Genomic DNA, 25,625 nt, shown 5'->3' with positions numbered 1-25,625 from the left:
AAATACTGTGAGACAGCCCTACTTTAAAGCAGTCAAGGCTGTCAACCTTGGCTGCTCATTAGAATTACCTGGGGAGCTTTAAAACTATTCGCCCTTGGGCCCCACCTCCAAATTGAACATATTTGGAGAGGGATTCAGTGTCAGTATTCCAAAAGACCTCTCCCAGTGATTGTAAATGGCAGCCAGCGCTGAGACCCACTACAATAGTCAGCAGTATCTGTCTCTCCATCACTTACTAGTCCATTTAACTGATTACTATGTATGTGCTTTTCTTTCTTTCTTTCTTTCTTTTTTCCTTTGTGTGCTCGTTTCCTGCCTGCAGTTTCCAAAGACAAACGAGAATTTTCCTTGCTCTAAGGCAGGGCAAGACGTAACAAGAGCTGGCTAACATCAGCGGGGCATGCCTGATTTTGTATGAAGTACGTGTAAGAGAGATCATTTTGATTCATTAAGGCAGCCAGAGACATTTTTGAACTCCAGGTATACTGTTTTATTCCCCAAAGCCTGTGACTCTCTTTAAAAATTATATCAAAACAAAAACAAAATGGCTATATGCTTCTTATATTAGAGAAACAGAACTGAAGAATTCTAGAATTTGAGATAGTTGCTGCATGATTTAAAAAAATGTTACCCTTATGTAGAATTGTTTGATTTCACTTTCTGAGCCTGTTTCTATATAGTTAAACAGGTTTCCTGGAAAGTGCTTTTCACTTCTTTGCATAATGGAAAGATCAGATGTAAAGTTAGGAGAAAAACAGATTTCGCACTTCCCTCCTCACCTGTTTAAAAGGAGAAACGTATCTCCTCAGTGTTTTCTTGATCTATTCCAGGATTCAAAACGAATTCATTCCTAACAACAATAGCAACAATGATAAAGTCCTACTCCTTGGAATTCATTCACCAAATAAGCAACGACCTTTAAAAATTGACTCGAGGACAACTTGGCCTTACACCCCCAGCCCCCATAATCTATAAATAGCCATATAAATCCAGTATCTCCAAAAACTGATAATACAAACCACTCAGAACATTTGTCATAAAAAATGAGCTTTAATGAAGCAGTAAAATGTAGAAACCAATCACATAGGGTTGTGAGAGACCTTGCTGGGAAGCGACAGCTGTGGGTCAGGGTATCAGCAACTGTGTGGACAGCATGGCAAGGCTCTGGGAAGTCCTGTCCTCCAGGAAGGGTGGTGAATCTTAGTGCCACTTCAGGAATACATGGTCAGCTGCAGCCACTCTTGGAGAGACACCTGAATCAGGCCATCTGCGTCCCTGTCTAGAGACTTGAAGGCACGAAACATGGCATCCAGGCGGACCAGGCAGCTGATGAAGTTGTTAAAATCCATCCCTCCGTCGTCATCGGCATAGCGGCGCACAACCATCTGGTACAGCTGATCGTTCAGCTGGAAGCCTGCTGCCTGCAGAGCTCCCCGCAGCTGAGAACTTGCCAGAGTCCCGGAATGGTCCCTGTCACACTGCTTATAAATACACTGCCATTTCTTGAGGTTGGTCCACAGATACTTAAATTCTTCAAAGCCCAGCTTCCCAGTCGTGTCGCTGTCCATGACAGACACAATGCTCCGGCAGGTGTCCAGGCTGAAGCCGTCGGTCTTCAGATCCTTGTGCTTAGAAAGCACTTTGTTGAGAATGTTCATCAGGCCAGAGGGACCCACTTCCATGTCTGGTCCGGCCAGCTGTGCGAATTGCTGCCGGAAGCGCCTAACTTCCTCACTTTCTGAGGCTTCCACGTTGGTGAAATGCTGCTGAGTGGGGGGTGGCTCTGGAGTATACTGAGCTGCGGCAGCCTCACTGATAAGATTCACAATTCCTCCGAAGATCCCTCCGATGTTTCCTCCTCCTCCTCCTCTACCTCTTCTCTGACCGCTTCCTCCAAAAAGGCCTCCAAGAGCTTCTCCAAGACCTCGGTCTGCCCCTTCCAAAACAGCCTTTGCAAGAAACATGCTTTCAGTTTACTAAGCAAGGGTAGAAGCTGCTGAAATCTTGGAGATGGTATGAAGAGAGATGAAACGGAATCCAAGTAGCTTACATGTGGGAGAACTGGCTTTTCCGCACCTGCTTACACTGCACCACACCCATGATGTGATGTTTCACCTCCTACCAAAGCTGCCTGACTTCATTGGGTCCTAGCACCTGCCGTATTTCATAGGCTTCCGTAAAACTGTTTTCTACTCTTCTAGATATTAATACATTACAGTATAAGTGACACAGTAGAATAATATTTTTAAATAGAAAACTACGCTTTTTATATGTCATTATTTCTTAGATCTCTGTCGCAGCATCTAAAAAATGACATGCATTTTTCTAACAGGACAAGAAGGTAAGTGATTCAAGAAAGTCATGAGTTTCCTTTCTATGAAAGATTTGTTGTTAAAATTCTTGGGCATTGCGAGAATATTTACCTAATACTCTTCGTTTTGCAAAGATTCTCAGTATTCAACACTTTGAAGAAAAACTCGGAAGGGGGTTTTTTAAAAGGCAAAGTCTCCAGTTCCCATGCTCAGAGGTCATGATTTTGTAGGTTTGCTATGGGGTCCATGATGGACAATTTTGGAATCTTTTTTGAAGTGTAAAATTCATATAGAAAAACATACAAATCACAGCTTAGAAAGCTCCACAAACTGTACACACGGATATTAAAGAACCTGGGCCAAGTAACAGAAAATCACTAGCCCCCCAGAAGCCTCTTCACACTTCCTTATAATTACTCCCCAAGGGTAACTGCTGTCCTGACGTCTAACTTCATAGATTAATTTCTATACCCTAAATAAATGAAACCATACAGCATGTTATTTTGTGTTTTGCTTTACTTTAATTTTTTTAACATTTTAAAATTGTGATAAAATACACATAAAATTTACCATCTTAACCCCTTTTAAGTATATAGTTCGGTGACATCCAGTATATTTGCATTGCTGTGCAACCACCACCACTATCCATCTTCAGAGCTTTCATCATCTTGCAAAACTGACGCTGTACCCACTCAACATTACGTCCCACTCTCCCACCCTCAACCCCTGGCAACCACCATCTCACTTGCTGTCTTGAAGACTTGACCACCTTTTGTAAATGGAATACAAACCTTATATAAATGGAATAAGACTGTGCTTGTCCTTTTGTGACTGGCTTACTTCACTTAGCATAATGTCTTTAAGATTCATCTATCCTATAGCATATGTTTGAATTTCTTTCCTTTCTAAAGAATAATACTCCATTGCATGGATATATCACATTTTGTTTATCTGTCCATCCATTGGTGGACACTTGGGTTGCTCCACCCTTTGGCTATTGTAAATAATGCTTCTATGAACATGGATGGACAAGTTATTTATTTGAGTCCCTGCTTCAATTCTTTCAGGTATATAACCCAAAGAACAATTGCTGAATCATATGATAATTCCATTTTTACCTTTTTCAGGACTGCCCTACTATTTTCCACAATGTACCATTTTATATTCCCACCAATAGTATTCAAGGGTTCAAATTACTCCACATCCTAGCCAATAGTTATTATTTTCTGTTTTTTGTTCTTCGTAATAGTCGTAGCAATGGGTGTGAAGTGGTATCTCATTGTGCATTTTTCCAATGATTGGTAATGAACATCTTTCCATGTTCTTATTGCCATTTGTATATCTTCTTGGAGAGATGTCTATACAAGTCCTTTGGCCAATTTTTAATCAGGTTACTTGTTTTGTGCTGTTGAGTTATAAGAGTTAATTTTCTGGATATTAATATTTTATCAGATATATAATTTATAAATGTTCTCTTTCACTCTGTTGTTGGTATCCTTTTGATGTAGTCCAATTTATCTATTTTTCTTTTGTTACCTGTGTTACCTTTTCTTGGAGTGATATCCAAGGAATCGCTGAGAAATCAAGTGTCATGAAGCTTTTCCTCTATGTATTATAGTTTCAGCTCTTACGCTTAGTCTTTGATCCATTTTGAGTTAATTTTTGTATATGGTCTACAGTAAAGATACCACTTCATTCTTTTCCATGTGGAAATGTAGTTTTCCCTGCACCATTTGCTAAAAAGACTGTCCTTTCCCCCACTGAATTGTCCTAGAACTCTTGTCAAAAGTTATTTGACCACATATAGGAGAGTTTATTTCTGGGTTCTCTATTCTATTCCACTGGTTTATATTTCCATCTTTATGCAAATGCCACACTATTTTGATTACTATAGACTTGTAGTCAGTTTTGAAATAAGGAAATGTAAGGTCTATAATTTTTCTTTCTCAAGATAATTTTGGCTATTCAGGATACCTTGAGATTCCATATAAATTTGGGGATGGATTTTTTTATTTTCACAAAAAAATATTATTGGAATTTTGATAATAATTGCATTAAATCTATAGATAGCTTTGAATAGTTTTGACCACTTAATAATACTTCGTCTTCTAATCCAAAACACGAAGCTCTTTCCATTTATTTGTCTCTTCTTTAATTTCTCTTAGCAGTGCTTTGTAATTTTTAGTGTGTAAGTCTTTAGTTTCCTTCACTAAGTTTATTCCTAAGTATTTTATTCTTTTATTTTTTTTATTGCAGTTTTTGGCCAGGGCTGGGTTTGAACCCGCCACCTCCAGTATATGGGGCTGGTGCCCTACTCCTTTGAGCCACAGGTGCCGCCCTATTTTATTCTTTTTGATGCTATTACAATGAAATTGTTTTCTTAATTCCCTTTTGGATTCTTCATTATTGGTATATTAAAAAATGCAACTGATTTTCATGTGTTAACTTTATATCCTGCAATTGCTAAACTATTTTATTTGTTCTAATAGGGTTTGGGGGAGCTAGAAGCATGGGTGGAATCTGTAAGGTTTGCTACAAAATAGCAGAGATAATTTTATTTTTTATTTTTCAATTGTTATGGCTTTTACTTCTTTTTCTTTCCTAATTGTTCTGGCTAGGACTTCCAACACTATGTTAAGTGTGGGCAAAAGTCTTATTCCTGATCTTAAAGGAAAAGCTTTTAGTCTTTCTTCATTGAATATGATGTTACCTGTGGGCTTTCATAAATAGTGTTTATTAAAGTGGAGTACTTTTCTTCTATTGCTAATTTGTTGATTGTTATTATTTATTATGAATAGGTATTGAATTGTTGTCAAGTGATTTTTCTGCATCAACTAATATGACCAATGATTTCCTCCCCTCTTCATTTGGGGGATGACATATATTATGCTGACCTGATTTTTGTATATCAAACCATCCTTGCATTCCAAGAATAAATCCCACTTGACCATGTTGTATAATCCTTTCAAAGTGCTGTTGAATTCTCTTTGCCAGTATTTTGTTGAGGATTCTGTGTCAATATTCACCCGGCTTATTGTTCTGTAATATTATTTCCTTGCTGGCTGTAAGTCTGTTCAGGTTTTCTATTTCTTCATTATTCAGTCTTGGTGGGTTCTGTGTTTCTAGGAATTTGGCCATTTCATCTAGATTATCCAATCTGTTGGCTTACAACTGATCATAGTACTCATTTATAGTCCTTATTTCTGTAAATTTGGTAGCAGTGTTCCCTCTTTCATTTCTGATTTTATGTGTCTGGTTTTGTTTCCCTTACGCCTTACATTTGTGAGAATTGATTTTACATTTTCAATAAGCATCTTGAGAAGTGAATTTGTCACAGGTAGTCTCAGACAATACTTTGAGAAACCTTGCCTCTGTTATTAGGTTAAGTCAGAGTATGAGTCCTCCAGAGTTTTAACAGTGAACTTGAAGAAAGGTAGCTGGGACTTAAGGACTAAATAAACCATTATATCACTTAGCATTTGGGATCTTGATGTCAAATATGCAAAATGCTGATAATAGTATTTCCCTTGCTTGCTTCAAATGATTCAATCTGATTTATTAACTATTAGGACTTGTGCTTAGGATAAAAAGGTGAATACAACACATTGCTATGCTCAAGGATCAAGTAGACCCACAGAAAAATGGCTGTAATTATAATTGGAAGTTCATGGTCACTTTTCTATTATTGATACTAACATTATTTTTGTATATAATATACTTTGGTATTTAGGTTTCACAGAATTCCTCTGAAAGATACAAAAGTATTCCAGTTAAGGAAAGAAAAATTCAAGGTAGTTATACTATTTATTCAAAGCTAATGCACCGTACTGTATTCTCAAACCAACATGAGTGCCCAAAAGGGGAGTAAAGCATTCTGCTGAAGCAAAAGAAAGGACAACATTTACTGAGATAAAAGGTAATAAGTAGGCCTGACTATAGGCTGAGTAAATGTTCTTCAAATAGATAAGGGATATAAAAGGACAGAGTACTAAAAACACAGAGGTGCTAACGGACACAAGGTACTCAAGAGATGGTGAGTAGTGCAATGTGATGAGTTTGACGCTGGGAGTGGTGGGAGGTAAAGGGAGATCAACAAAATGGAGTTGGATTGCAGAAGGTTCTGAACTGCCATACAACAGAGCCTCCCACACGGGGTGGTGGAAACTACTGACGACTGAAAGGTAAAGTCAAAGGGAGATTGGATGTGACATTACTTTGGAAACTGTATAATTCTAAAATTAAATAATGGTTTTCTAGCTATTATCAGGGAGAGAATAGTAGATAGGGGACACTGCTCTGTTTAGGACATGGGAGTCGTGTCCTGTCTTCTGCCACACCAGTGGTTTCTGTACAACTCTCCGGCAACTGGTTTTACTTCTCACAAGCACAATGAGATGGTCTCTGTGAACACCAAGAAACAAATGTCTTCCTTAGCCACATAGAAAAAGTACTACAGAAGAACTGTCTTCCCTTTAAGGGAATCACAAAGGGCCATCTGGCTTTAGACAGATTTAGACACTTTCATATAAGCTTTTCTCAGAGGAAATTACATGGGCTTTGTTTTTATAATACTGCAAATTAACTTGATAGCATCCACTGTCATATAAAATGTACCTCCTTATGCCCAGCTGAAGTGTTTTTTTGCTGAGGTTTAAATCCAATTGTGCTTATTTATTTTCTAGGAAGATGGAGGACATTTGGCTAACAGTTTCTCATAAGCCATCATAGAATAAAAGACTGTTATTAGATTAACAAGCTTTTTCTTCTCTGGACGATTTACTCCCCTATGGCTATTTATTAGAACATTAATAGAGACCTTAGTTGCTATCTGGGGGAACTCTACTGTCCAGATCAGGGTTGGAGGCAAGGTAGTGAGAGAAGATGCTGTGACTGATGGAAAATTTAACCTCAATTTCGGGAGAAGAGTTATTGAACTTAAAAAGTACACAATAATGCATGAATTTTATTAGCACATTATTCATGATAGTCCACAAGTAGAAACAACCTAAATTTCCACCAGCAGGTGAAAGAATAAACACAATGTGATATACCCATATAAGGAATACTACATGGAATAAATTACTGTTACATGCTGCAACACGGATCAACCTCAAAACATTACGCTAAGTGAAAAAAGCCAGACACAAGAGACCACATGATTCCACTTATATGAAATGTCCAGAAAAGGCAAATCTACAGAGACAGAAAGTAGATTAGTGGTTGCCTGGGGTTCGGGGATAAATAAGTGACAGGAATTAACAGTTAAGGACACCAGGAATCATATTGGAGTGACAGAAATTTCTAAAACTGATTGAAGGCGATGGTTATACAACTTGTACATTTCTCCCCCATGATCATTGAATTGGGTGCACTTGAAGAGGTTGCAAAAAGTCAACAGTGATAATTTGTCATGAAAAGAATGCTGAACTAGGAGTTCGAGCCCCAGTGCTACCCTTAACCAGCTGTGCAGCCTTGGGCATGTAACTTCCTCTCTGGAGCTGGCGGCCTTCTGCATAATGAAGAGGCCGGGCAATTTGATACCCTGCCTCCTTCCAGTTCTATGGTTCTGTGAGTCTGGATTTTCATGTACCAGGAAACAGTGATAGCAGCATCACTCTTAGAGCTAAGTTTCCTTCTGGTGCTTAAGTCTTTTTATGCTATATATTAATTTAATTTAAACTTTCTTTATCTTGGCTCTGGTTCCCTAACTTTTAAAGACAAGCTCACTTATCCTTATCCCTCCTCTGACATACCGTCTGGTTTTCATTAGTATTCCTGACTGCAAGCTGTCTGGTATGTTGCTCTTCCAAACAGAGTTCCAAGGGGGACTGAACCTGGTCTGGAACAACACAGAAGGATTCACAACTCCCCCTTTCAGTGAAGCCTTTCTGTCAAGTGGGGCTTTCACCTAACTACAAGGTGATCTGGACCAGACCTTCCTAATTTGTTGATAAGAATGTCCTGTTCAATGAAGTCAGAAGTGTTTCTAGAGTCCATACAGATAAAATCTATTTCTTTTCCCTTATCATCTTGGGCTGTCACTGTGTCACAGAGGGAAATTAAATTGGTCTGACACAATGTGCTCTTTACAAAGCTTTGTTCTTTACTTCCTTCTGCTCTTAGAGGAGGCCAGTAATTGCTCACTTGTTCTAGTTATAAAAGTTAAGTTTTAATTGTTACAGTCTCTTTTCTTTTTCGTCTATGCATCTCCCAGGTATAGTTGCTTTGAGAAACCAAAAGAAGGCATACGAGTCTCACATCTAAATGGGCATTTCTTGTGTAACTAAACCCAGGCACAGAAAATACTCTGATGGACTAAAGGGGGAGCTAAGACAACCAAGAATTGAAGCGGGAAATGCTCAGACATACAGGACTACCCAAATGTCAGGACAAGACAACTTCTACAACTGAATAGAAAAGTTCATCAGTCCCACCCACCCAGCCCAGAAAAGAACAGTCTTTTTCTGGAAGTTCTATCGTGTGAATTACAGGGTGGCTTTCACATAACAAATCTTGATGAACTGGTATTGAAATCAAAATGAGTTCTTCTCACATGAACTATAAAATAATGTATTATGTATAAAATATGAACAGGAAATTCAAAGGATAAAAGATTTTACTGTTTATTTTCAATCATTTAAGCCATCTAAGTGCTCTGCCCTAACTCTCAACATGAGCAGAAAACCCACACACTCCAAACACCCAACCTTTTCTAACTGCAAAACTGCAAGAGGCAAGCAAGGATGATTGTTATTATTGGCACTTAAGATTTACCCAGGAACAGGGTAGACAGGAAGAACTCGAGATAAAGAAACACATTCATTCCGTATAATGAGAACAGTAATAAAAGACTACAGAAGTTTACAATAGCCAAAAAGGCTGGATTGCCTAAGTGCTAAAGTATCCACAAACTTTTCCTGTCTAATATTTAAACAAAGTATGTAGGAATGCCAGAACTGACTACTAGCTAGAAGGCAGAAATGCAAAAACTTATAATAGTTGTCACATTATTTTACAGAATGGAATCATAACCACACATCTAAATTACTCTGGGCAATGGTCTATCCTGCACATAATGGTGTTGGTAAAAAGAATAAGTGAGCTCATGCCAGACTATGGCTAAGAATAAGAAATCAATTCCTTCATTCTTTCCCTCCCATCTGTGAAGATTAATGATATACTACTGATTAGACCAGTGGGAGAATATGAACAAGAGGCAGAAAGATTAGTTAAGAATAAAGACACATAGTGATTCCTTCACAGCAGAAGTGGCATATGAAGAGATAAGTCTTGCTGATGGTAAGAAATAAGAGACCGATAACATCGTATATTGGCAAGCCAGCAACAAAAACTATATCCTCGCTGAAAGGTTTGGGGACTTTGATTCACTGGTGCATTAAGTACTGCTAACAGGGCAGCACACAACTCTGCTCAATAACACAGGGCTGTGGGAGGAAAAATGAAAGTTGGTGGTATATGGGCATCGCAAGACATTATTATAGCTACAAAAATGACTCTGCTATTAACATAATTATTTCTGAGTTAGACAGTGTAATTTCTTAATCTCATAAAGGGTTTTAAAATCACTGCAAGTGTGCTAATAGCAACAAAAAACCTAGTACTTAATCTGAATTATGAAAATCAAAAATACTGAGAAGCCACTGTTTAAACCACTGCTTCAGCCCTCAGATCGTTCCAACATTTGACCAATCTCCACTTAACCTCCAATCTGGAGAGCTGAGTGTAAAGTCATGAAAATAATGACACTAAATTAAACCCAAAGATTAAAAAGCTCTTTTCCTTTTTATTTTTTTTTCAAAGAGATGGGACCTTTCAAAAGAAACTTATCCCACACTAGTGAACTAGGCCACACTTTGGGTCAAGAGTCACACATTTCTGTTGGACCTTCAAACTGTAAGCCATGGAACATCTAAGAATCTAAGGAACAGGTTAGAAGGAGCAAATGTGTACCTTTTTTAAAGAACAAATTGAGACAAAAATCATTATGAAGTTTTTGTAGACTAGCCAAGAATGTAGGTGGGAAGAGAGAGAAAGGGGGTGATGGAGAGATAGTCAGGTCTTCCTCCCATGCCCCAGACTGCAACCACAACTGTATTTGATTCAGAAAAAATTGAGAAAAGCAAAGAAGGAAGGGAAGGGGGCGGGGCAGTGGAAAGGGCACATGGGAGGGACTCATGGAAGCATTTTGCCCCGCAGGAATTTATAGCTGAATTCTGAAAGAGCAACGGGGCACCCGACCCGTTTCTTTCCCACTCTTCCTTCCCCCTGCCCCCCTTAGGCCCTGAATTTAGCAAGATAGGGCACTGTGAGTTGGTGAAATTCCTTGCCTTTCCTGTCAAATGTGGCCCGGCTCAGTCACTTAAAGGGACTGAGAAAAGAAGCCTAGCGTGGAAGCAGGTATGTGCACCAGGTGTGGCAACGATTGCACAATTGAGCATTCAAAACAAAACAAATCCTCACAAGCACAGGCATGCAGGTGTGTTAAAAACAGAATGAGAGAATGCAGGAGAGAGAGAGAGAAAAGGAAAGAGAGAAAGAAAGGGCAAAGGCATAAGCCATGAATTCTCTCGACTATTTTCTTGACCTTCCAGTACGCTGGAGAGGGAAAGAAAAAACTTTACAGACCACCTTACGGGGTATATCCAAACCTAAGTCACACTACACAAAGGAGTAAAAGAAGCCCACACTTACAAAGTGACAGGTGTGGGACTGACCAGATAGGTGACAAAGGCCCACCCGTCTCTGACAGCCTGGGGACAGCCGCCTCCTTTAGTTCTGAGTGAGTTAATCTGGCTAACTGGCAGTTACTTTAATCCTTGGTTTACAGGCCTTTCCCTACCCCCAAATCTTCTTGTACTTCACAATGCTGTAGAAAGAATGAGGCTGTTAGTAGGTACCATCCATCATCAAGAGACAGAATTGGTGTCAAAATAATTCTGCAACTGCCAGCAATGACGGTTTGACCCCTGAAGGACAGGGTAACCATATAGAGATACGATTTTCACTTTGATTAGGAATCGTGGTGACTAGACATTTGTTCTTGTCTCACAGTGTGTCCCCGTTTCCCCATCTCCTGTCCTTGTTTGGACAGCCCTTGTCATAGTCTTTCAGTAACCAATTATATCTAGATACAATTTTTTTATTTAAAATTACTTGCATGAATAAATACTACAGAAAGATTAGTAATCACACAAGTGAAAAGGTACATCTAATTTCCCAATTTGCACAATTACATCCAATAATTTACTTCTCTCTTGGCCCTAATCATCACGTTTTACAGTGATACTGATACAGTGATTCATTATCACTTCATGGATGAAGACAAATTATTTGGATGTGTAAGTAAGCCCAGAAGAGAGGCCCAGGTACTATATATAGAAGAAGGTCGCTTAACAGCACCATGTTAAAGAATAGTTCATCTGTGAGATCATGGAATAAATCACTGGAAACATTAGCATGCTCTAGGAAAAAAAAGAAAGAAAGAAAGAAAGAAAGTTTCTGTTATTAAGCTATAAGTTTTTTGCAAAATATCTTTTCCCAGCTGGGACTTGTGGCACCAGCCAAGAGGGAAGAAGCCCAGGTTAGCCTCTCTCTCCCAATTACAACTAGAAACTTTGGAAAAATACAAAAGGAACTACCTCTGGACAAAAGGCCATAGCAGGAGGGTTGGTGAGGAAAGTCAGAACTTGAAGAACAACCAGTGAGGCTGCAAAACCACGGAGGCCAGTTTAAAGTAGGACGTCTTTAAACTGCTGAAAGAAAAGGACAGTCAACTCAGGATCATATAAACAGAGACATCTGCTCTTATTGGGCTTCATTTTGTTACCCCTCACAGATATTGGGGTTCTTGTGTATTTTTCTTTTACAAATTGAAGATTTGTATCAAGCAACTCTATCAGCTCTAGTTTTCCAACAGTGCAGGCTCTTTTCGTGTCTCTGTGCCACATTTTTGTAATTCTCTCAATACTCCAATCTTTTTCATTATTATTATACCTGTTATGATGATCTGTGACCAGTGATTTCCAATGTTACTATTGTGATTGTTTGGGGGTGTCACGTGAACTTCACCCACACAAAATGGTGAACTTAATTGATAAATATGTGTGTTCTGACTGTTTGGATTAACTCTCTCTCTTTCTCCCTTCCCTCCAGCCTCCCTGTATTGAGACAAAATAATATTGAAATGAGGTCGATTAACAACCCTAAGTGTTCAAGTGAAAAGAATGACTGCCCACTTTGCACTTGATCTTAGCCAAAAGGCCGAGAAGCGATGACTGCCCACTTTGAATCAAAAGCTGGAAATGATTACGTTTAGTGATGCAGGCATGTCAAAATCTCGGACAAGCTGAAATCTAGCCCTACTGCATGAAACAGTTAACCAAGTTGTAACTGCAAAGGAAAAATTCTTAAAGAAAATTAGAAGTGTTACTCCAGTGAACATGTAGATGATAAGAAAACAGAACAGTCTTACTGCTGCCATGAGGAAAGTCTGAGTGGGCTGGGCAGAAGTCTATCCAACTACAACATTCCCTTAAGCCAAAACCTAATCCAGAGCAAGGCCCTGCTCCCTTCAATTTTATGAAGGCTGAGAGACGTGAGGAAGCTGCACAAGAAAACTGGAAACTAGCAGAGTCTCCCTAACAGTGCAAGGGGAAGCAGCGAGTGCTGATGGAGAAGCTGGAAAACGCTGTGAAGATCAATGGAGGCTGGCTACACTAAATAGCAGATTTTTAAGGTAGACAAAACAGCCTTCTATTGGAAGAAGATGCCATCTCGGACTTCCACAGCTAGTCAGAGGTCAATGCCTGGCTTTAAAGCAATGCCCTGCTTCAAAGGGCAGGCTGACTTTCTTGTTAGGGGCCAGAACAGCTGGTGGCTTTAAGGTGAAGCCAATGCTTATTTCATGCCCCAAATCTTGGGCCCTGAAGAATTATACTAAATCTACTCTATCTGTGCTCTGTAGATGATACAACTAAAGCTATATGATAGCTCATCTGTTCACAGCATGGTTTACTGAATATTTTCGACCCACTGTTGAGAACTACTCTGGAGAAAAAGAGATACCTTTCAAATTCTAACTGCTCATTACCAACACACCTGGTCACCCAAGAGGTCTGATAGAGATAGGCAAGGAGACTAATGTTGTTTTAATGACTGCTAACATAATATCCATTGTACAGCCCATAGACCAAGGAGTAATTTCAACTTTTAAGTCTTATTACATAAGAAATACATACATTTCATAAGGCTATAGCTGACATAGACGGTGATTTTTTTCTGATGGATCTGAGAAAAGTAAATTAAAAATCTTCTGGAAGGGATTTACCATTCTAGATGCCATTAAGAACATTGGTGATTCGTGGGAGAAATTCAACACAGCAACATTAACAGAAGTTTGGAAGAAGTTCATTACAGCCTGTGAGGATGCCCTTGAAGGGTTCGTGGCATCAGTGGAGGAAATAACAGCAGATGTGGTAGAAATAGCTAGAGAAATAGCTGGAGAACCAGAAATGGCAGTGGAGCCTGAATATCATGACCAAACTTGCATGAAGAGGAGTCACTTCTCAGGGATGAGCAAAAAGAACTGTTCTCTGAGATAGAATCTACTGCTAGTGAAGGTGAGGTAAAACATTGTTAAAAGCACGAACAAGGACTTCGACTATCATAGAAACTTGGCTGATAAAGCCACAGCAAGGTTTGAGAGGACTGACTCCAATTTTGGGAGAAGGCCTTCTGTGGGTAAAATGCTACAAAACAGCATCACACACTGCAGAGAAATCCTTCATGAAGAGAAGAGTCAATGGATGCAGCAACTTCATTATCGTCTTATCTTAAGAAACTGCCACACCCAATCCAATCTCCAGCAGCCATGAACCGGATCGGTCAGCAGCCATCAATGACGAGGCAAGACCCTCCACCAGCAAAAAGATTACAACTCACTGAAGGCTCAGAAGATGGTTGGCATCTTAGCAATCCACTATGTTTTTTGTTACGGTCTGTACGTTGTGTTTTAGGCATAATGCTGCTGCACACTGAATAGACTTCAGAATCACGTAAGCATAACTTTTATACATGTATGCACTGGGAAACCAAAAACTGGTGTGACTTGCTCTATTGCAATATTCCCTTTATTGTGGTGGTCTGAGACCAATCTGCAGTATCTGCAATCTCTCTCTTTTTGCAGTTTTTGGCCGGGGCTGGGTTTTGAACCACCACCTCTGGTATATGGGGCCAGTGTCCTACTCCTTTAAGCCACAGGCGCCGCCCATCTGCAATATCTCTTATGCAACAGAAATGTCTTAGAGGAATGAATGCAAAATAAAAGTCAATTATCAGATAAGGGAAAATAAAGCAATCACACTCCTAAATATCTACCAAATTGAAATGAATTGAAAACCTATATTTAAACAAAAACCTATACATGAATGCTTAACTATGTTAATGATAGCCCCCAACTAGACACAAACAAAAAGTTCCTCAACTGAAGAACACAGAAAATAACTCTGGCACATCCATATAATGAAATACTCTTCAGCAATCAAAGAGAACAGATTATTGATACATCTACCGTGTTTCCCCCAAAAGAAGACACTGTCTTATATTTATTTTTCCTCAAGAAGATACACTAGGGCTTACTTTCAGGGGATGTCTTCCTCTCTGCGCCTAAATGCATGCATAGCCATGCCCATCACTAGGTCTTATTATCAGGGTAGGGCTTATATGTAACAAATGCATAGAAATCCTGCTAGGGTTTATTTTTTGGGTAGGTCTTATTTTCAGGGAAACACAGTAGTACAGCAGACTCTCAAATGCATTATGCTAAGTGAAAGATGCCAGACTCAAAGACTATATACTATAGGATTCAATTTATGTAGCATCTAGAAAAAGCTAAACTAGAAATGGAGAATGGATCAGAGATTGCCAGGGGTTAAAGGTGGGGTAAGGGCTTGACGACATGGATAGCTACAAGGGAACATTGATTTTTTCTGCAGCTGCCATGTGTCTTGAATGTAGTGGGAGTTATATGCCTCTAAGCCAGCGTTCTCAACCTGTGGGTCGTGACCCCTTTGTAACAAGGAAAATAAATCGCAGCATTAGGAAGGTTGAGAACCACTGCTTTAAGCATTAGTTAGAACTCACATAGCCGTAACTACAAGAATGCATTTTACTATCAATTTTGTATATTAAAAACAAATTAAAAGTAGATCATTTGAAATCTTGACACTTTTCTTAAGGAAAGTTTTCAACAATTCAATTATCTAATGGCATGTACTTCCATATTCATAATATCCCCCAAATAAAGGCAAATGATCAGATTTCGATTGAAACCTTTACTTTCACTTGAAAATAAAATAAAATCTATTTGGTCTTTATACACTTTTGAGGAAGTCCAGAAACCTTCACAATGGAATTTTACCATCCATGTCTTCAGTGTATAAGTTTTAATATAAATTTTAAAATTCTTCACAATTATATAAACTTTTCTGATTTCATATCACAAATGTGGTTATATGGACACAAAATTTGTTTCTGATGTAGCATTTAAAATAAATGGACACTATTGTATCATATATCATGCCATAAATGACAGTATCATAAATGTTGTAATATACACACAATTATCAGTATTATTAACAATTATCAGTATTATTATTAAGGGGTAAAAACAAAATCACACAGTTAAACCATAGGCTCAGCCTTGATTCTTCTAACTCTGACCTAAGAGGGTTTTCAAATGCCTGCCATACTGATTTATGCCCTTGGGGACCAGCAGAGTAAAAAAGTTAAAGATTAAATTTTGACATACCCTGTCAAAGAGTGCAAAAAGTTGTCTCAAGACATCTGAAACAGGCAGCTTTAAATACTCGGCAAACTCTTCAATTCCAATTCTTCCTCCTTTTGAGGAACTCGCGATAGAGGCATACTCATCCAAATGCTTGCGAACACCATCCCAATCTAGTCTAAACAAAGAATTATAAATACGTGTTACTAACTCTTCACAGTTCACAGTGTTTTATTAACTTGTTGGAGGGAAAAATATCTGAAGTGTTAAACTTGAAAAGAAGAATGAAAATAGGCACTGGAAAGAACCTATTGAACACGTACACAGTCATCTAGTCTTTTATTTATTTATTTATTTTATTTTTTTTATTGAATGGTAACTATGTACATTAATGTACTTCTGGGGTACAGTGTGGGGTTTTCACATGCAATCTGCAGTCTTTTAAAAGATATAAATATCGGGGAAAAGGGAGGGGGTGAGGGAAAGGAAAAGAAAAAAAAGAAAGAAAAGAAAATAATGATTCTCACATAAATTGGATTTAATTTGGACCAAAGTACATTACTTGAACATTAATTTTTAATTCAACTTGCTAATATGTTGTTTAGGATATTGAATCCTCATTTATAAGTGAAAAATGTAATTTCCCTTTATAATAATATATTTTTTTCCAATTTTAATATCAGGTGTATCCAGATGAAGTAGAATGATTTTGAAGTATTTCTTTTTTTTCTATTATCTATAAGATTTGGCATGATTTGGGGTGGTGCGCCTGCCCCATATACTGGAGGTGGCAGGTTCAAACCTGGCCCGGGCCAAAAACTGCAAAAAAAAAAAAAAAAAAAAAATGGCATGATTTGTTTTTGTTTTTTGAAATAATCTTTTTTTATTTATAAATATTAGTTGTCTATTTTTTGAGACTTTGGAAAAAAATAAGAAGAAGAAGTTAACTGATGACTCTATACTGAACCTCAGAGTCAAAGCATTCTATGATAGACATACTCTAATCTGACAATGTGAATGTTACTTTTTTTGCATTATTATTTTTATTGCTCAATATTTTGTTGTCACAATTGTCTGATTTCTTTTCCAAATGTATTTATCTTCATTCATTCTTTACGAGGTTTTTGTTTCTAGTCCTTATTTTAAACATTGTTATTGTTATTAAATTTTAAGCCTTTTTAATTTTGTGAAGGCAAAAAGTGGAACCCAAATAAACACATGTATATGTATAGAGAAAATAAAAAAAATTGAGACAAAAGATGCATAAAAAAGATATGAATATAACTGATAATTATCCTAAATATCTCAAGGAAAGAAAAGGAAATGAAAAAAAGAACAATGTGGTGGAAGAATGACTGGTGATAAGAAAATAAGGAAGCATATTTTAAACTAGTAAGTTGGTAGTAGTTATTGAGTTGTTACAAAAGAAATTACAATTTTTGTTTTCCAGGCGCTTTCAGGCTGATAATGAATTCATAGTTCACAAAATGCTGTGATAGGGAGATTCGTGATGCACTTCCTCCAATATTAGTTATGAAGAATCAGGGTGATAAAAGAAAACACTGTGAAATACACCGTGGCTTACAGCACATTCTGTTTTTGCCTTGTAGAATTAAATAAGTGACCTAACACGTATTCCTTCTGTGTCCAATTTCAGTGAGTATCTAAACTTTTCAAATCTAGGACATATTATGAACGTAACATCCAAACAAAGGCCAAACATTTTTGTTACCTAGAAGATGTAAGTAATACATAGTATTTTCTATGTCAGTTATCAAAATGTTATATTTTGATATTGAACTTTCACATAGTAACTGGTTCTACAGCTCCTTCCTAGAGAAAATGCCAACTCTACTGAACCCAGAAATTCTGCAAATTCCTAATAGGACAGAGAACAGAATGAACTATAATAAGAGGGGGTTGGAAGGTTACACCTTTTATGCTAGACAGGTAGGCAAGGTTTCATCTATAGTTACAGCTGCTCCCTATCACTGGCATCACTGCCTGTCCCATCAGTGGTGGCATTAGTGGTGTCACACTCACACGAGTGTGACATATACTGTGAATTGTACAGGCAAGGGATCTAGGCTGCTTGTTTCTTATGAGAATCTAATGTCCCTCCCCCCACCCCAATCCAGGGAAAATTGTCCTCCATGAAACTGGTCCCTGGTGCCAAAAGGGTTGGGGGCCACTGTTCTAAATGGTTTAAACTAGATAATGAAAGCACAAAGGAGAGTTTTCACCTTTAAAAAAAGAAATAGGTATCCAGAATAAAAAGGTAGAACAGGGTAAGCATTGAAAATTCAGTGATGGTGGTCAGAACTGCTACTAGACAAGTCAATTTAAGTTTCACACGTTAAATGGTGACCACCACGTGTCAATATCACCTTAAGGAGGCTACCCTTGGAAAAAAAGGTGGCAGGCTGACTCCTCAGAGCCATTTGTGAATAGGGGTGGGGGGGGGGTCTGTGTAGAACCACATAATCATTCCTTGGTCTCCTCCTGTGACTAGTGCGTATCTCCAAGTTAACTGTTCTTGAAAAAACAAAAACAGGATAAAATGGAAGATGAATTTACAACCTTGACTTTCAGAATAAACATCAAGTGGGTCCTCGAGCTGTGCATTAACAAGGCAGGAGAAAATAAACAAATAGGATTTCAAATCCCTTTTCAACAACTCTGTGAATGTACAGGAATTTTAAAATGATACTTACTTCAATTTCCGGCTAATTTTAGTAAATTCCACCAACCCAGCTTCCATAGGCAACGTTAGCTGTCCTGCTGAAATCATCAGTCTGCAGTCTTCATAGGTATGATCTGTTACTGGGATTCCCAGAGCTCTAAACGTATCAAGAAGCAGATTGAAATTCAGCTCTTTTTAAAACAGTCATGATTTTTCGTTAGGCCTGGTTAACAACAGCCAACAAAAAGTATTTACTAGTTTTTAAACCGGCAGCAGCTCTGGCTTTTCTTTTGGAAGAGACATACTGTATTTCTCTTCTTCATGGACTCACTGTGGCCCAAGGTAATCTCCTTATGTCTTCAGGCTTCTGTCTCTATCGCTGATAATTTTTGTTTCGTGTTTTAACGATAATAATAGTTGACTTGACCTTCATAAAAAGTAATTAGGAGACTTAAGTTCAAGTCGAGCAGAATCTTTCCCAGCTGTGGACTTATTGCATTTGACCCAGGCCTCACTTTTTTCATCTGTATATAGGAATAACTACTCTGTTTACTTCCAACGGTTACTATAAGGACAAAAAAGAACGCCCGTGGCAGTGCTGTTTAAATAGAGAAATAGCATTTGCATGTACTGTAAGGGAATGATCTCTCTGAATTGTTGGTTATTTGTGTTTTTTCTTCTTTTTTATAACTAGAAATCATCTTCTTGCTACACAGCAATCTTCTAAAAATACTGAAATGAATTGATAATAAACTGATATTTTTTCCACACCTTAAACATCCTTCATCCTCAAAAGAGAACACAATTCCTCCTGCTCAAAGATCAAATGATTGTGGACTAGATTTGGAAAAAGTATATTAATAAAAACTGAAAAAACAGTGGGTAAGGCTGTGCAGTACATAAAATAATTTCTTGAAGATTTCTCGTCACTAAATTTTTATTCACCAGTATTCAGTGAAAATCATAAGATGATGTCTTCAGCTGTATTTGATTTTGTGACTCACTGCTAGAAACATGACATTTTGAATGAGTGTAATCAGAATAAAACTTTTTTATCTAAAACGTTTTTTCTAGGCTATTTTTGTCTAACAAATATTTTGGTGTTAGAATATATATGTAAGATGAAAAATAAAATTTTAAAGTATCTCAGGAATTATAATGATAAACAGTACAAACTCTAAATACTTTAGAGCTTGGGCCCTGGAAACAGGAAATGTGGATTTGAGTCTCAGCCCAGACAGTCACTATCTATTACGCTCTGATTCTGGGTAAACTACTCACCTCCCTGAATCCCCCACCCTGTCTTTCTTTCTTTCTTTTTTTTTTTATTAAATGATAGCTGTGTACATTAATGCAATCATGGGGTACAGTATGGTGTTTTCATATACAATTTGAAATATTTTCATCAAACTGGTTAACATAGCCTTTATGTCATTTTCTTAGTTGTTGTGTTAAGACGTTTATATTCTAAGATTAGCATATCAGAAAATCCCAAAACCAGAGATGCTGGCGTGGATGTGGAGAAAAGGGAATACTTCTACACTGCTGGTGGGAATGCAAACTACTATGTTCCTTTTGGAAAGACATCTGGAGAACACTTAGAGAACTAAAAATAGACCTGCCATTTGATCCTGCAATTCCTCTATTAGGTATATATCCAGAAGAGTGTCTTTCCAGTAAAGACACATTTCCATGAGTCTGTTTCTTACTTAAGTTACAGAGTTGCTGTGAGGATGACATTAAGTAACACCAGGGCCTAGCATGATACTTGACAGACACTTTATTCAGCTGTAGTAACACCACTACCTATCATCTCCTTTGCTCTTTACTGGTTTCAAATGCTTTTATTATGTAAGTTCCTACTCGATTCTCATAATAATTAAAACCATGAGAAACATCAAGCAAGGACTTTAATTCCTATTTCACATGTGAGGAGAAGTAGCCTTGAAAGAGACTCGTCCAAGGTTACAAAGCTAATTGAGGTTTCTTTTTCTTTACCCAAGGCCATCATGCCTCCACTCCTCCAAGTTCAGAAATGCTGGCTACGTGAATCCTTTCTCTGTTTTCAGGCACGTTTTGGAAAGCAAAAATACCTGACCCAAGTTCTGTCCGTTTCTAACGTTTACCTTATAAGCTACCTTTTGGACAGAAGCTGGTATAAAAAGAAAAAAAAGAGAAGAAAACAACATAAAAACTAATTTTGTAGCTGGTCTAGCAACTACAGAAAACAAGTACAGATAGAGACAGTAGCAATTTTTTTTCTTAAACATTGACTGTATTTTGAAATAAAGTTAGTCTATAGGGAAATACTAAAAATATGCACATATATCAGAATAAAACATGTATGAATATTTTTTATTAAATCATAGCTGTGTACATTAATACAGTCATGGGGTACAGTGTGCTGTCTTCATATACAATTTGAAATATTTTCATCAAACTGGTTAATACAGCCTTCATGTCATTTTCTTAGTTATTGTGTTAAGACATTTACATTCTACATTTAGAAAGATTCACATGTACCCTTATAAGATGAACCATAGGCGTGTAAAATTAAATTATGTATAATTAAAAATGAAAATTAAATTAATTAATTAAATTATGTATAATTAAAAATCAGGCTATCCTCTGGGAGGCTGAGGTAGGTGGATCTCGTGAGCTTAGGAGTTTGAGACCAGCCTGAGCAAGAGTGAGACCCTAGCTCTCCTAAAAATATAAAACTTAGCCTGTATTTCCAGCTACTTGGGAAGCTGGAGCAAGCATTTGAGGTTGCTGGGAGCTGTGACTCCACGGTACTCCACTGAGGGCAACAAAGTGAGACTCTGCCTCCAAATTAAAAAAAAAAAAAGAATCTAGCTATAAAGCCAAATTTCAGCTATGAAATTTAATTTAGAGTTCCCACTGAATTTTTACTAAGAAAATAAATATTTCTGGTCTATTAGCTCCAAATCTACTACAGGGCGTCAGTGAGAGAGGTAAGGGCTATGGTGGGTTCCAGGGTTAGAGGGTGGGAGAGAAGACACACCCGGAGGGCTCTGGGGTGCCTGGGTGGTAGTATAGTGGACACACTGTTTCATTACAAGATGGAGTGATTTATCTAGTCAGAACAGCGGCCAGTTAAAACTCCCTTAAGTGCAGGAAAATATTTACCTTCTGTTTCACAGTTTCTAAATCCTGAATTAATAGACATCCCTCCATAGGAGTGACTTTCCCCTTTTCTGTTTCTCTCTTTCCCTGGCAGACTTTCTCCTATTCAGTGTTATAATCACTAATGCCCATGAAACGCCCAGCCCTGGGCAGCTGAGCCTTTGTCTGACGGCGACGGGCCAGCCTGGGAGAATCTACCTGGTGGAGGCACTGACTGGTCCCTTCTGATTACTGCACCCTCCTCTGTCTTTCTGGTGAAGACATATTTCCTTATTTGGGGGCTGCAACTGGGGAAACCATCTGTAAATAGTTTGTTTACTGATGGTGTCCCTGGGCACATTATTTTACTTACCAAAATAAGCTGGGAAATGAGGTCCTCTGGGGGGAGGGAGCCTTACAACTATGTTAAATGATAGTGACAAATAATTTTCAAGTGATCTACTGAAAACTAGAGACACTTACTCTGCCATTAATTTCCGAACTCTATTGGCAAAAAGGACAGGATCATCTTTTTCTTCATCACTTGGAACTTGAACAGGCATAAACTGAAAGACAAAAATAAACCTTTCTGTAATGATCCTTAGGCCTAAGATATTAAGTGCTGGATAAATTTCTATAAATTCTCAACATGTTACATTCCCTTCCTTCTTAGAGCACAGGTCCATGACGTAAGAGACAGAACAATGGACTCACGCTCAGGAGTTCCCCGTCCAACCCCTGCTCCGCCTGTGTGTTAACTACCATGTCCTTTCACCTTGTGACCTGCCTCTTCAACACTAAAAATAAGACTATGATCATTCATTTCCCCAGTTGTTGTGAAATGAGCCAATGTTCAGAATTCTAGAAGTTCTAAAACTGTAGCTACTACGATCTTGCTCTTAGCTGCATCTTCTACCGCTCACACTCCTTTATATGAAAATGTTTTAATTTCCTTTATTTTTTTATTTTTGTTTTTTCCTTTCTTTTTAAAAATAGTTCATCTTCTCAATCCATTCAACATCGACTATATTTTTATTATTTGATTGAATTTTATGTTTTGTTATTTCTTCTGCCTTTTAAAAACCCTTGGTACTACCTTTCTAGCTTTTGGCTTAACATCTTTTTTTTTGCTTTGTCTTTTTTAGTTTTATTTTTTTTCCTCCACTTGTGATGCCTTGTTTATTCTGTCTCCGTTTGTATCTATGGTTTGCTAACATTAACAAGGTTTTGGTGTCATATTCAACTCATTACATACTTTTTAAAGCACCTACTATATAGCAAATAGGATTAATAGGACCCTATTCCTGCTCTAAAGAAGATCCTTTTCTTAGTAGGAAAGACCAACATAAAAATAATCTCATATGCTGAGGATCCGAGTACAGATGGGGCTTAACAGCTGAATTAACCTATTCAAAATCATGCAATGTTTGTCAAATTAAAGAAACTTTATTTTTGGGCGGTGCCTGTGGCTCAAAGGAGTAGGGCACCAGCCCCATATGCTGGAGTGGCAGGTTCAAACCCAGCCCCGGCCAAAAACTGTAAAAAAACCCCCAAAACAAAACAACTTTATTTTCCCCACTAAAACATACTTTCTGGAGTATAAGAGTGATGAACAGGGAATGATTAACTTTGCCAGGGGGCAGGGAAATGCAACCAATGGGGGGAGGTGGTACCCGTGGAGAAGGAGTTCTACAGAAAAGCTAATACTTGACCTTGTATTTTTAAGGTGAAGTGTGATTTTGCCAATTGCTAATGTCTACTGAGTTGTAACTATAAACCAAGTACCATGCAGCACCCTGCTAGGGGCTCATGTGCATTACTTTATTAACTCTTCCTCCATTTTTGTCGTAGGAATTGGGGTTCACAAAGATTAAATGACTTGCTCAAAGTTTCACGGCTAAATTCTGTTCAACAATTACTTAGGTCCCTGTTATGAGTCAGGCACGACACCAAGCCCTCAAGATACAACAGAAAAGTCCCTGCCCCCAAGAAGTTCTCCAGGCAGTAGGGTAGAAATTTATGATATAAGGAACCAAATTACACCAATAAACCTGGATCAGCACCCGTAGCACAGGGGTTATGGCCCCGGCCACGTACACCGAGGGTGGCAGGTTTGTAATCCAGCCTGGGTCAGCTAGACAACAATGACAACTGCAACAACAGCGACAAAAATAGCTGGGGGTTATGGCGGGCACAGTTACTTAAGAGGCTGAGGCAAGAGAATCACTTAAGCTCAAGATTTTGAGGTTGTTGTGAGCTGTAATGCCATGGCACTCTACCGAGGGTAACATAGTGAGACTCTGTCGCCAAAAAAAAAAAAAAAGAGCTACCATCCTTTACTGGCCAACTGTGTGTTGATGCTTTACATGAGGGGCTTCATATGATTAACTCTATAATCTGGGTGTGTCCAACCTTTTGGCTTCTCAGGGCCACACTGGAAGCAGAGCTGTTTTAGGCCACACATTACACAAACACTAACAAAACCTGATGTGCAAAAAAAAAAAAGTCTGTGCATAATTTGCACGACATCCACCATCACAGACAAGCAAAAGAATCCCCACATTATGATCCTAATTATGCAGCAGCCTGTTCCGAGAGGGTTTTAAAATCATCAAGCAGGTTCCAAGTTCACAATCAGTAATATGTAGTACAGAAAATATGTATTTCTAAGTAATAAAATATCTGGGTTTTTTTGATATTTTTTATTATAAAAGAAAAGTGGGCAACATAAAACTAGTGGGATATCTGACATTACATTGTATTTAAGAAACTAATGCATCAATCTCTGGTTCCATGGAAGTAATTGTAACTCTCAGTGAGTTCTCAAGGCGCTCATCATATATTCTGGTTCTAATTGTGCTCTTCAATGTGCTTCATTCTTGAAAATAGTTGCTCGCAGACGTAGGTCCTGCTAAAAAGCGGTAAGACGTGACTGTGAGGTGGGCGTGTCTGTGAGGTGGGCGTGTCTGTGAGGTGGGCGTGACTGTCTCCGGGAAGATCCGACTTAGAAAAGTCCGGCAAAGAGACAGGATCAAAGTTTTCTTTAAGCTGAATGTCAGATTGTAGCTCTACGCATTCTGTTTGAAAATTGGCAGGTGACATATTTCTGACTGAATATGGAGTCACAAACGCAATCCTGGAAATCTTGAAATCTACTTTCAAATTCTTGTATTAAACTGAAAAGCAAGGCTGTGTATTTTTTTTTTGGTGTTCACAGAACTGTGTTCAGCTGACATGTCAAAATGCATAAAATCGTTTGCCTTAATTTGAGCTTGTCATGATTTCATTTTTATTTGGAATGCTACTAAGGTCTGAAGCATTGTATTAAGTTGGTTTTCACCGTGAAGACACATGTTTAACTCATTTAAAGGAGTGGTTACATCCCCTAAAAATGCTAAATCTGCAAGCCAGTTAGAATCATCAAATTCTGGCACAAATTTGGTTTTCAATAACAAGACACAGTAACATGTTACAAATCATAAAAGGTTTTCCACATTTGGCCTCAGCTTAGTGATCTTACGTTCAAAAAGTAAATGGTATTACTATAGTCAACATCAATGCTTTTAAGGAATTCCTGGAATTGAAAATGATTCAACTCCTTGGCCCTTATAAAATTCATAGTCTTGATGACAATTGGCATGACATTATCCATTTTTATAGCTTTTGCACATAAATTATCTTTTTTTTTTTTTTTGAGACA

At 38.1% G+C, this 25,625-nt stretch overlaps 2 protein-coding genes across 2 annotated transcripts in view; both read right to left on the bottom strand.

The window, feature by feature from the left end:
- Positions 1-25,625, bottom strand: part of LPCAT2 (lysophosphatidylcholine acyltransferase 2) — a 78,264-nt gene that overhangs the window by 17,053 nt on the left and 35,586 nt on the right. The window contains exons 9-11 of the mRNA XM_023514761.1: positions 22,409-22,491; positions 18,831-18,956; positions 16,141-16,294 (exon numbers count right to left, since the gene is read on the bottom strand). Of these exons, the coding sequence (XP_023370529.1) occupies positions 16,141-16,294; positions 18,831-18,956; positions 22,409-22,491 (363 nt within the window). The remainder of the gene's footprint in view (positions 1-16,140; positions 16,295-18,830; positions 18,957-22,408; positions 22,492-25,625) is intronic.
- CAPNS2 (calpain small subunit 2) lies at positions 1,037-2,049 on the bottom strand. Its single transcript, XM_003792546.2, has one exon. The coding sequence runs from the start codon at positions 1,962-1,964 to the stop codon at positions 1,212-1,214; it is 753 nt and encodes a 250-aa protein (XP_003792594.1). The 5' UTR covers positions 1,965-2,049; the 3' UTR covers positions 1,037-1,211.

The sequence above is a fragment of the Otolemur garnettii genome, unplaced genomic scaffold (assembly GCF_000181295.1).
Source record: "Otolemur garnettii isolate 467f Iridium unplaced genomic scaffold, OtoGar3 scaffold00058, whole genome shotgun sequence".
NCBI lineage: Eukaryota > Metazoa > Chordata > Mammalia > Primates > Galagidae > Otolemur > Otolemur garnettii.
Note: the sequence above shows the minus strand (reverse complement) of the source record. Positions and strands in the feature narration are given on the sequence as shown.

Bases quoted from the DNA above. Each gene is read 5' to 3' on its own strand.
- CAPNS2 (XM_003792546.2), bottom strand. From the start codon at position 1,964: ATGTTTCTTGCAAAGGCTGTTTTGGAAGGGGCAGACCGAGGTCTTGGA.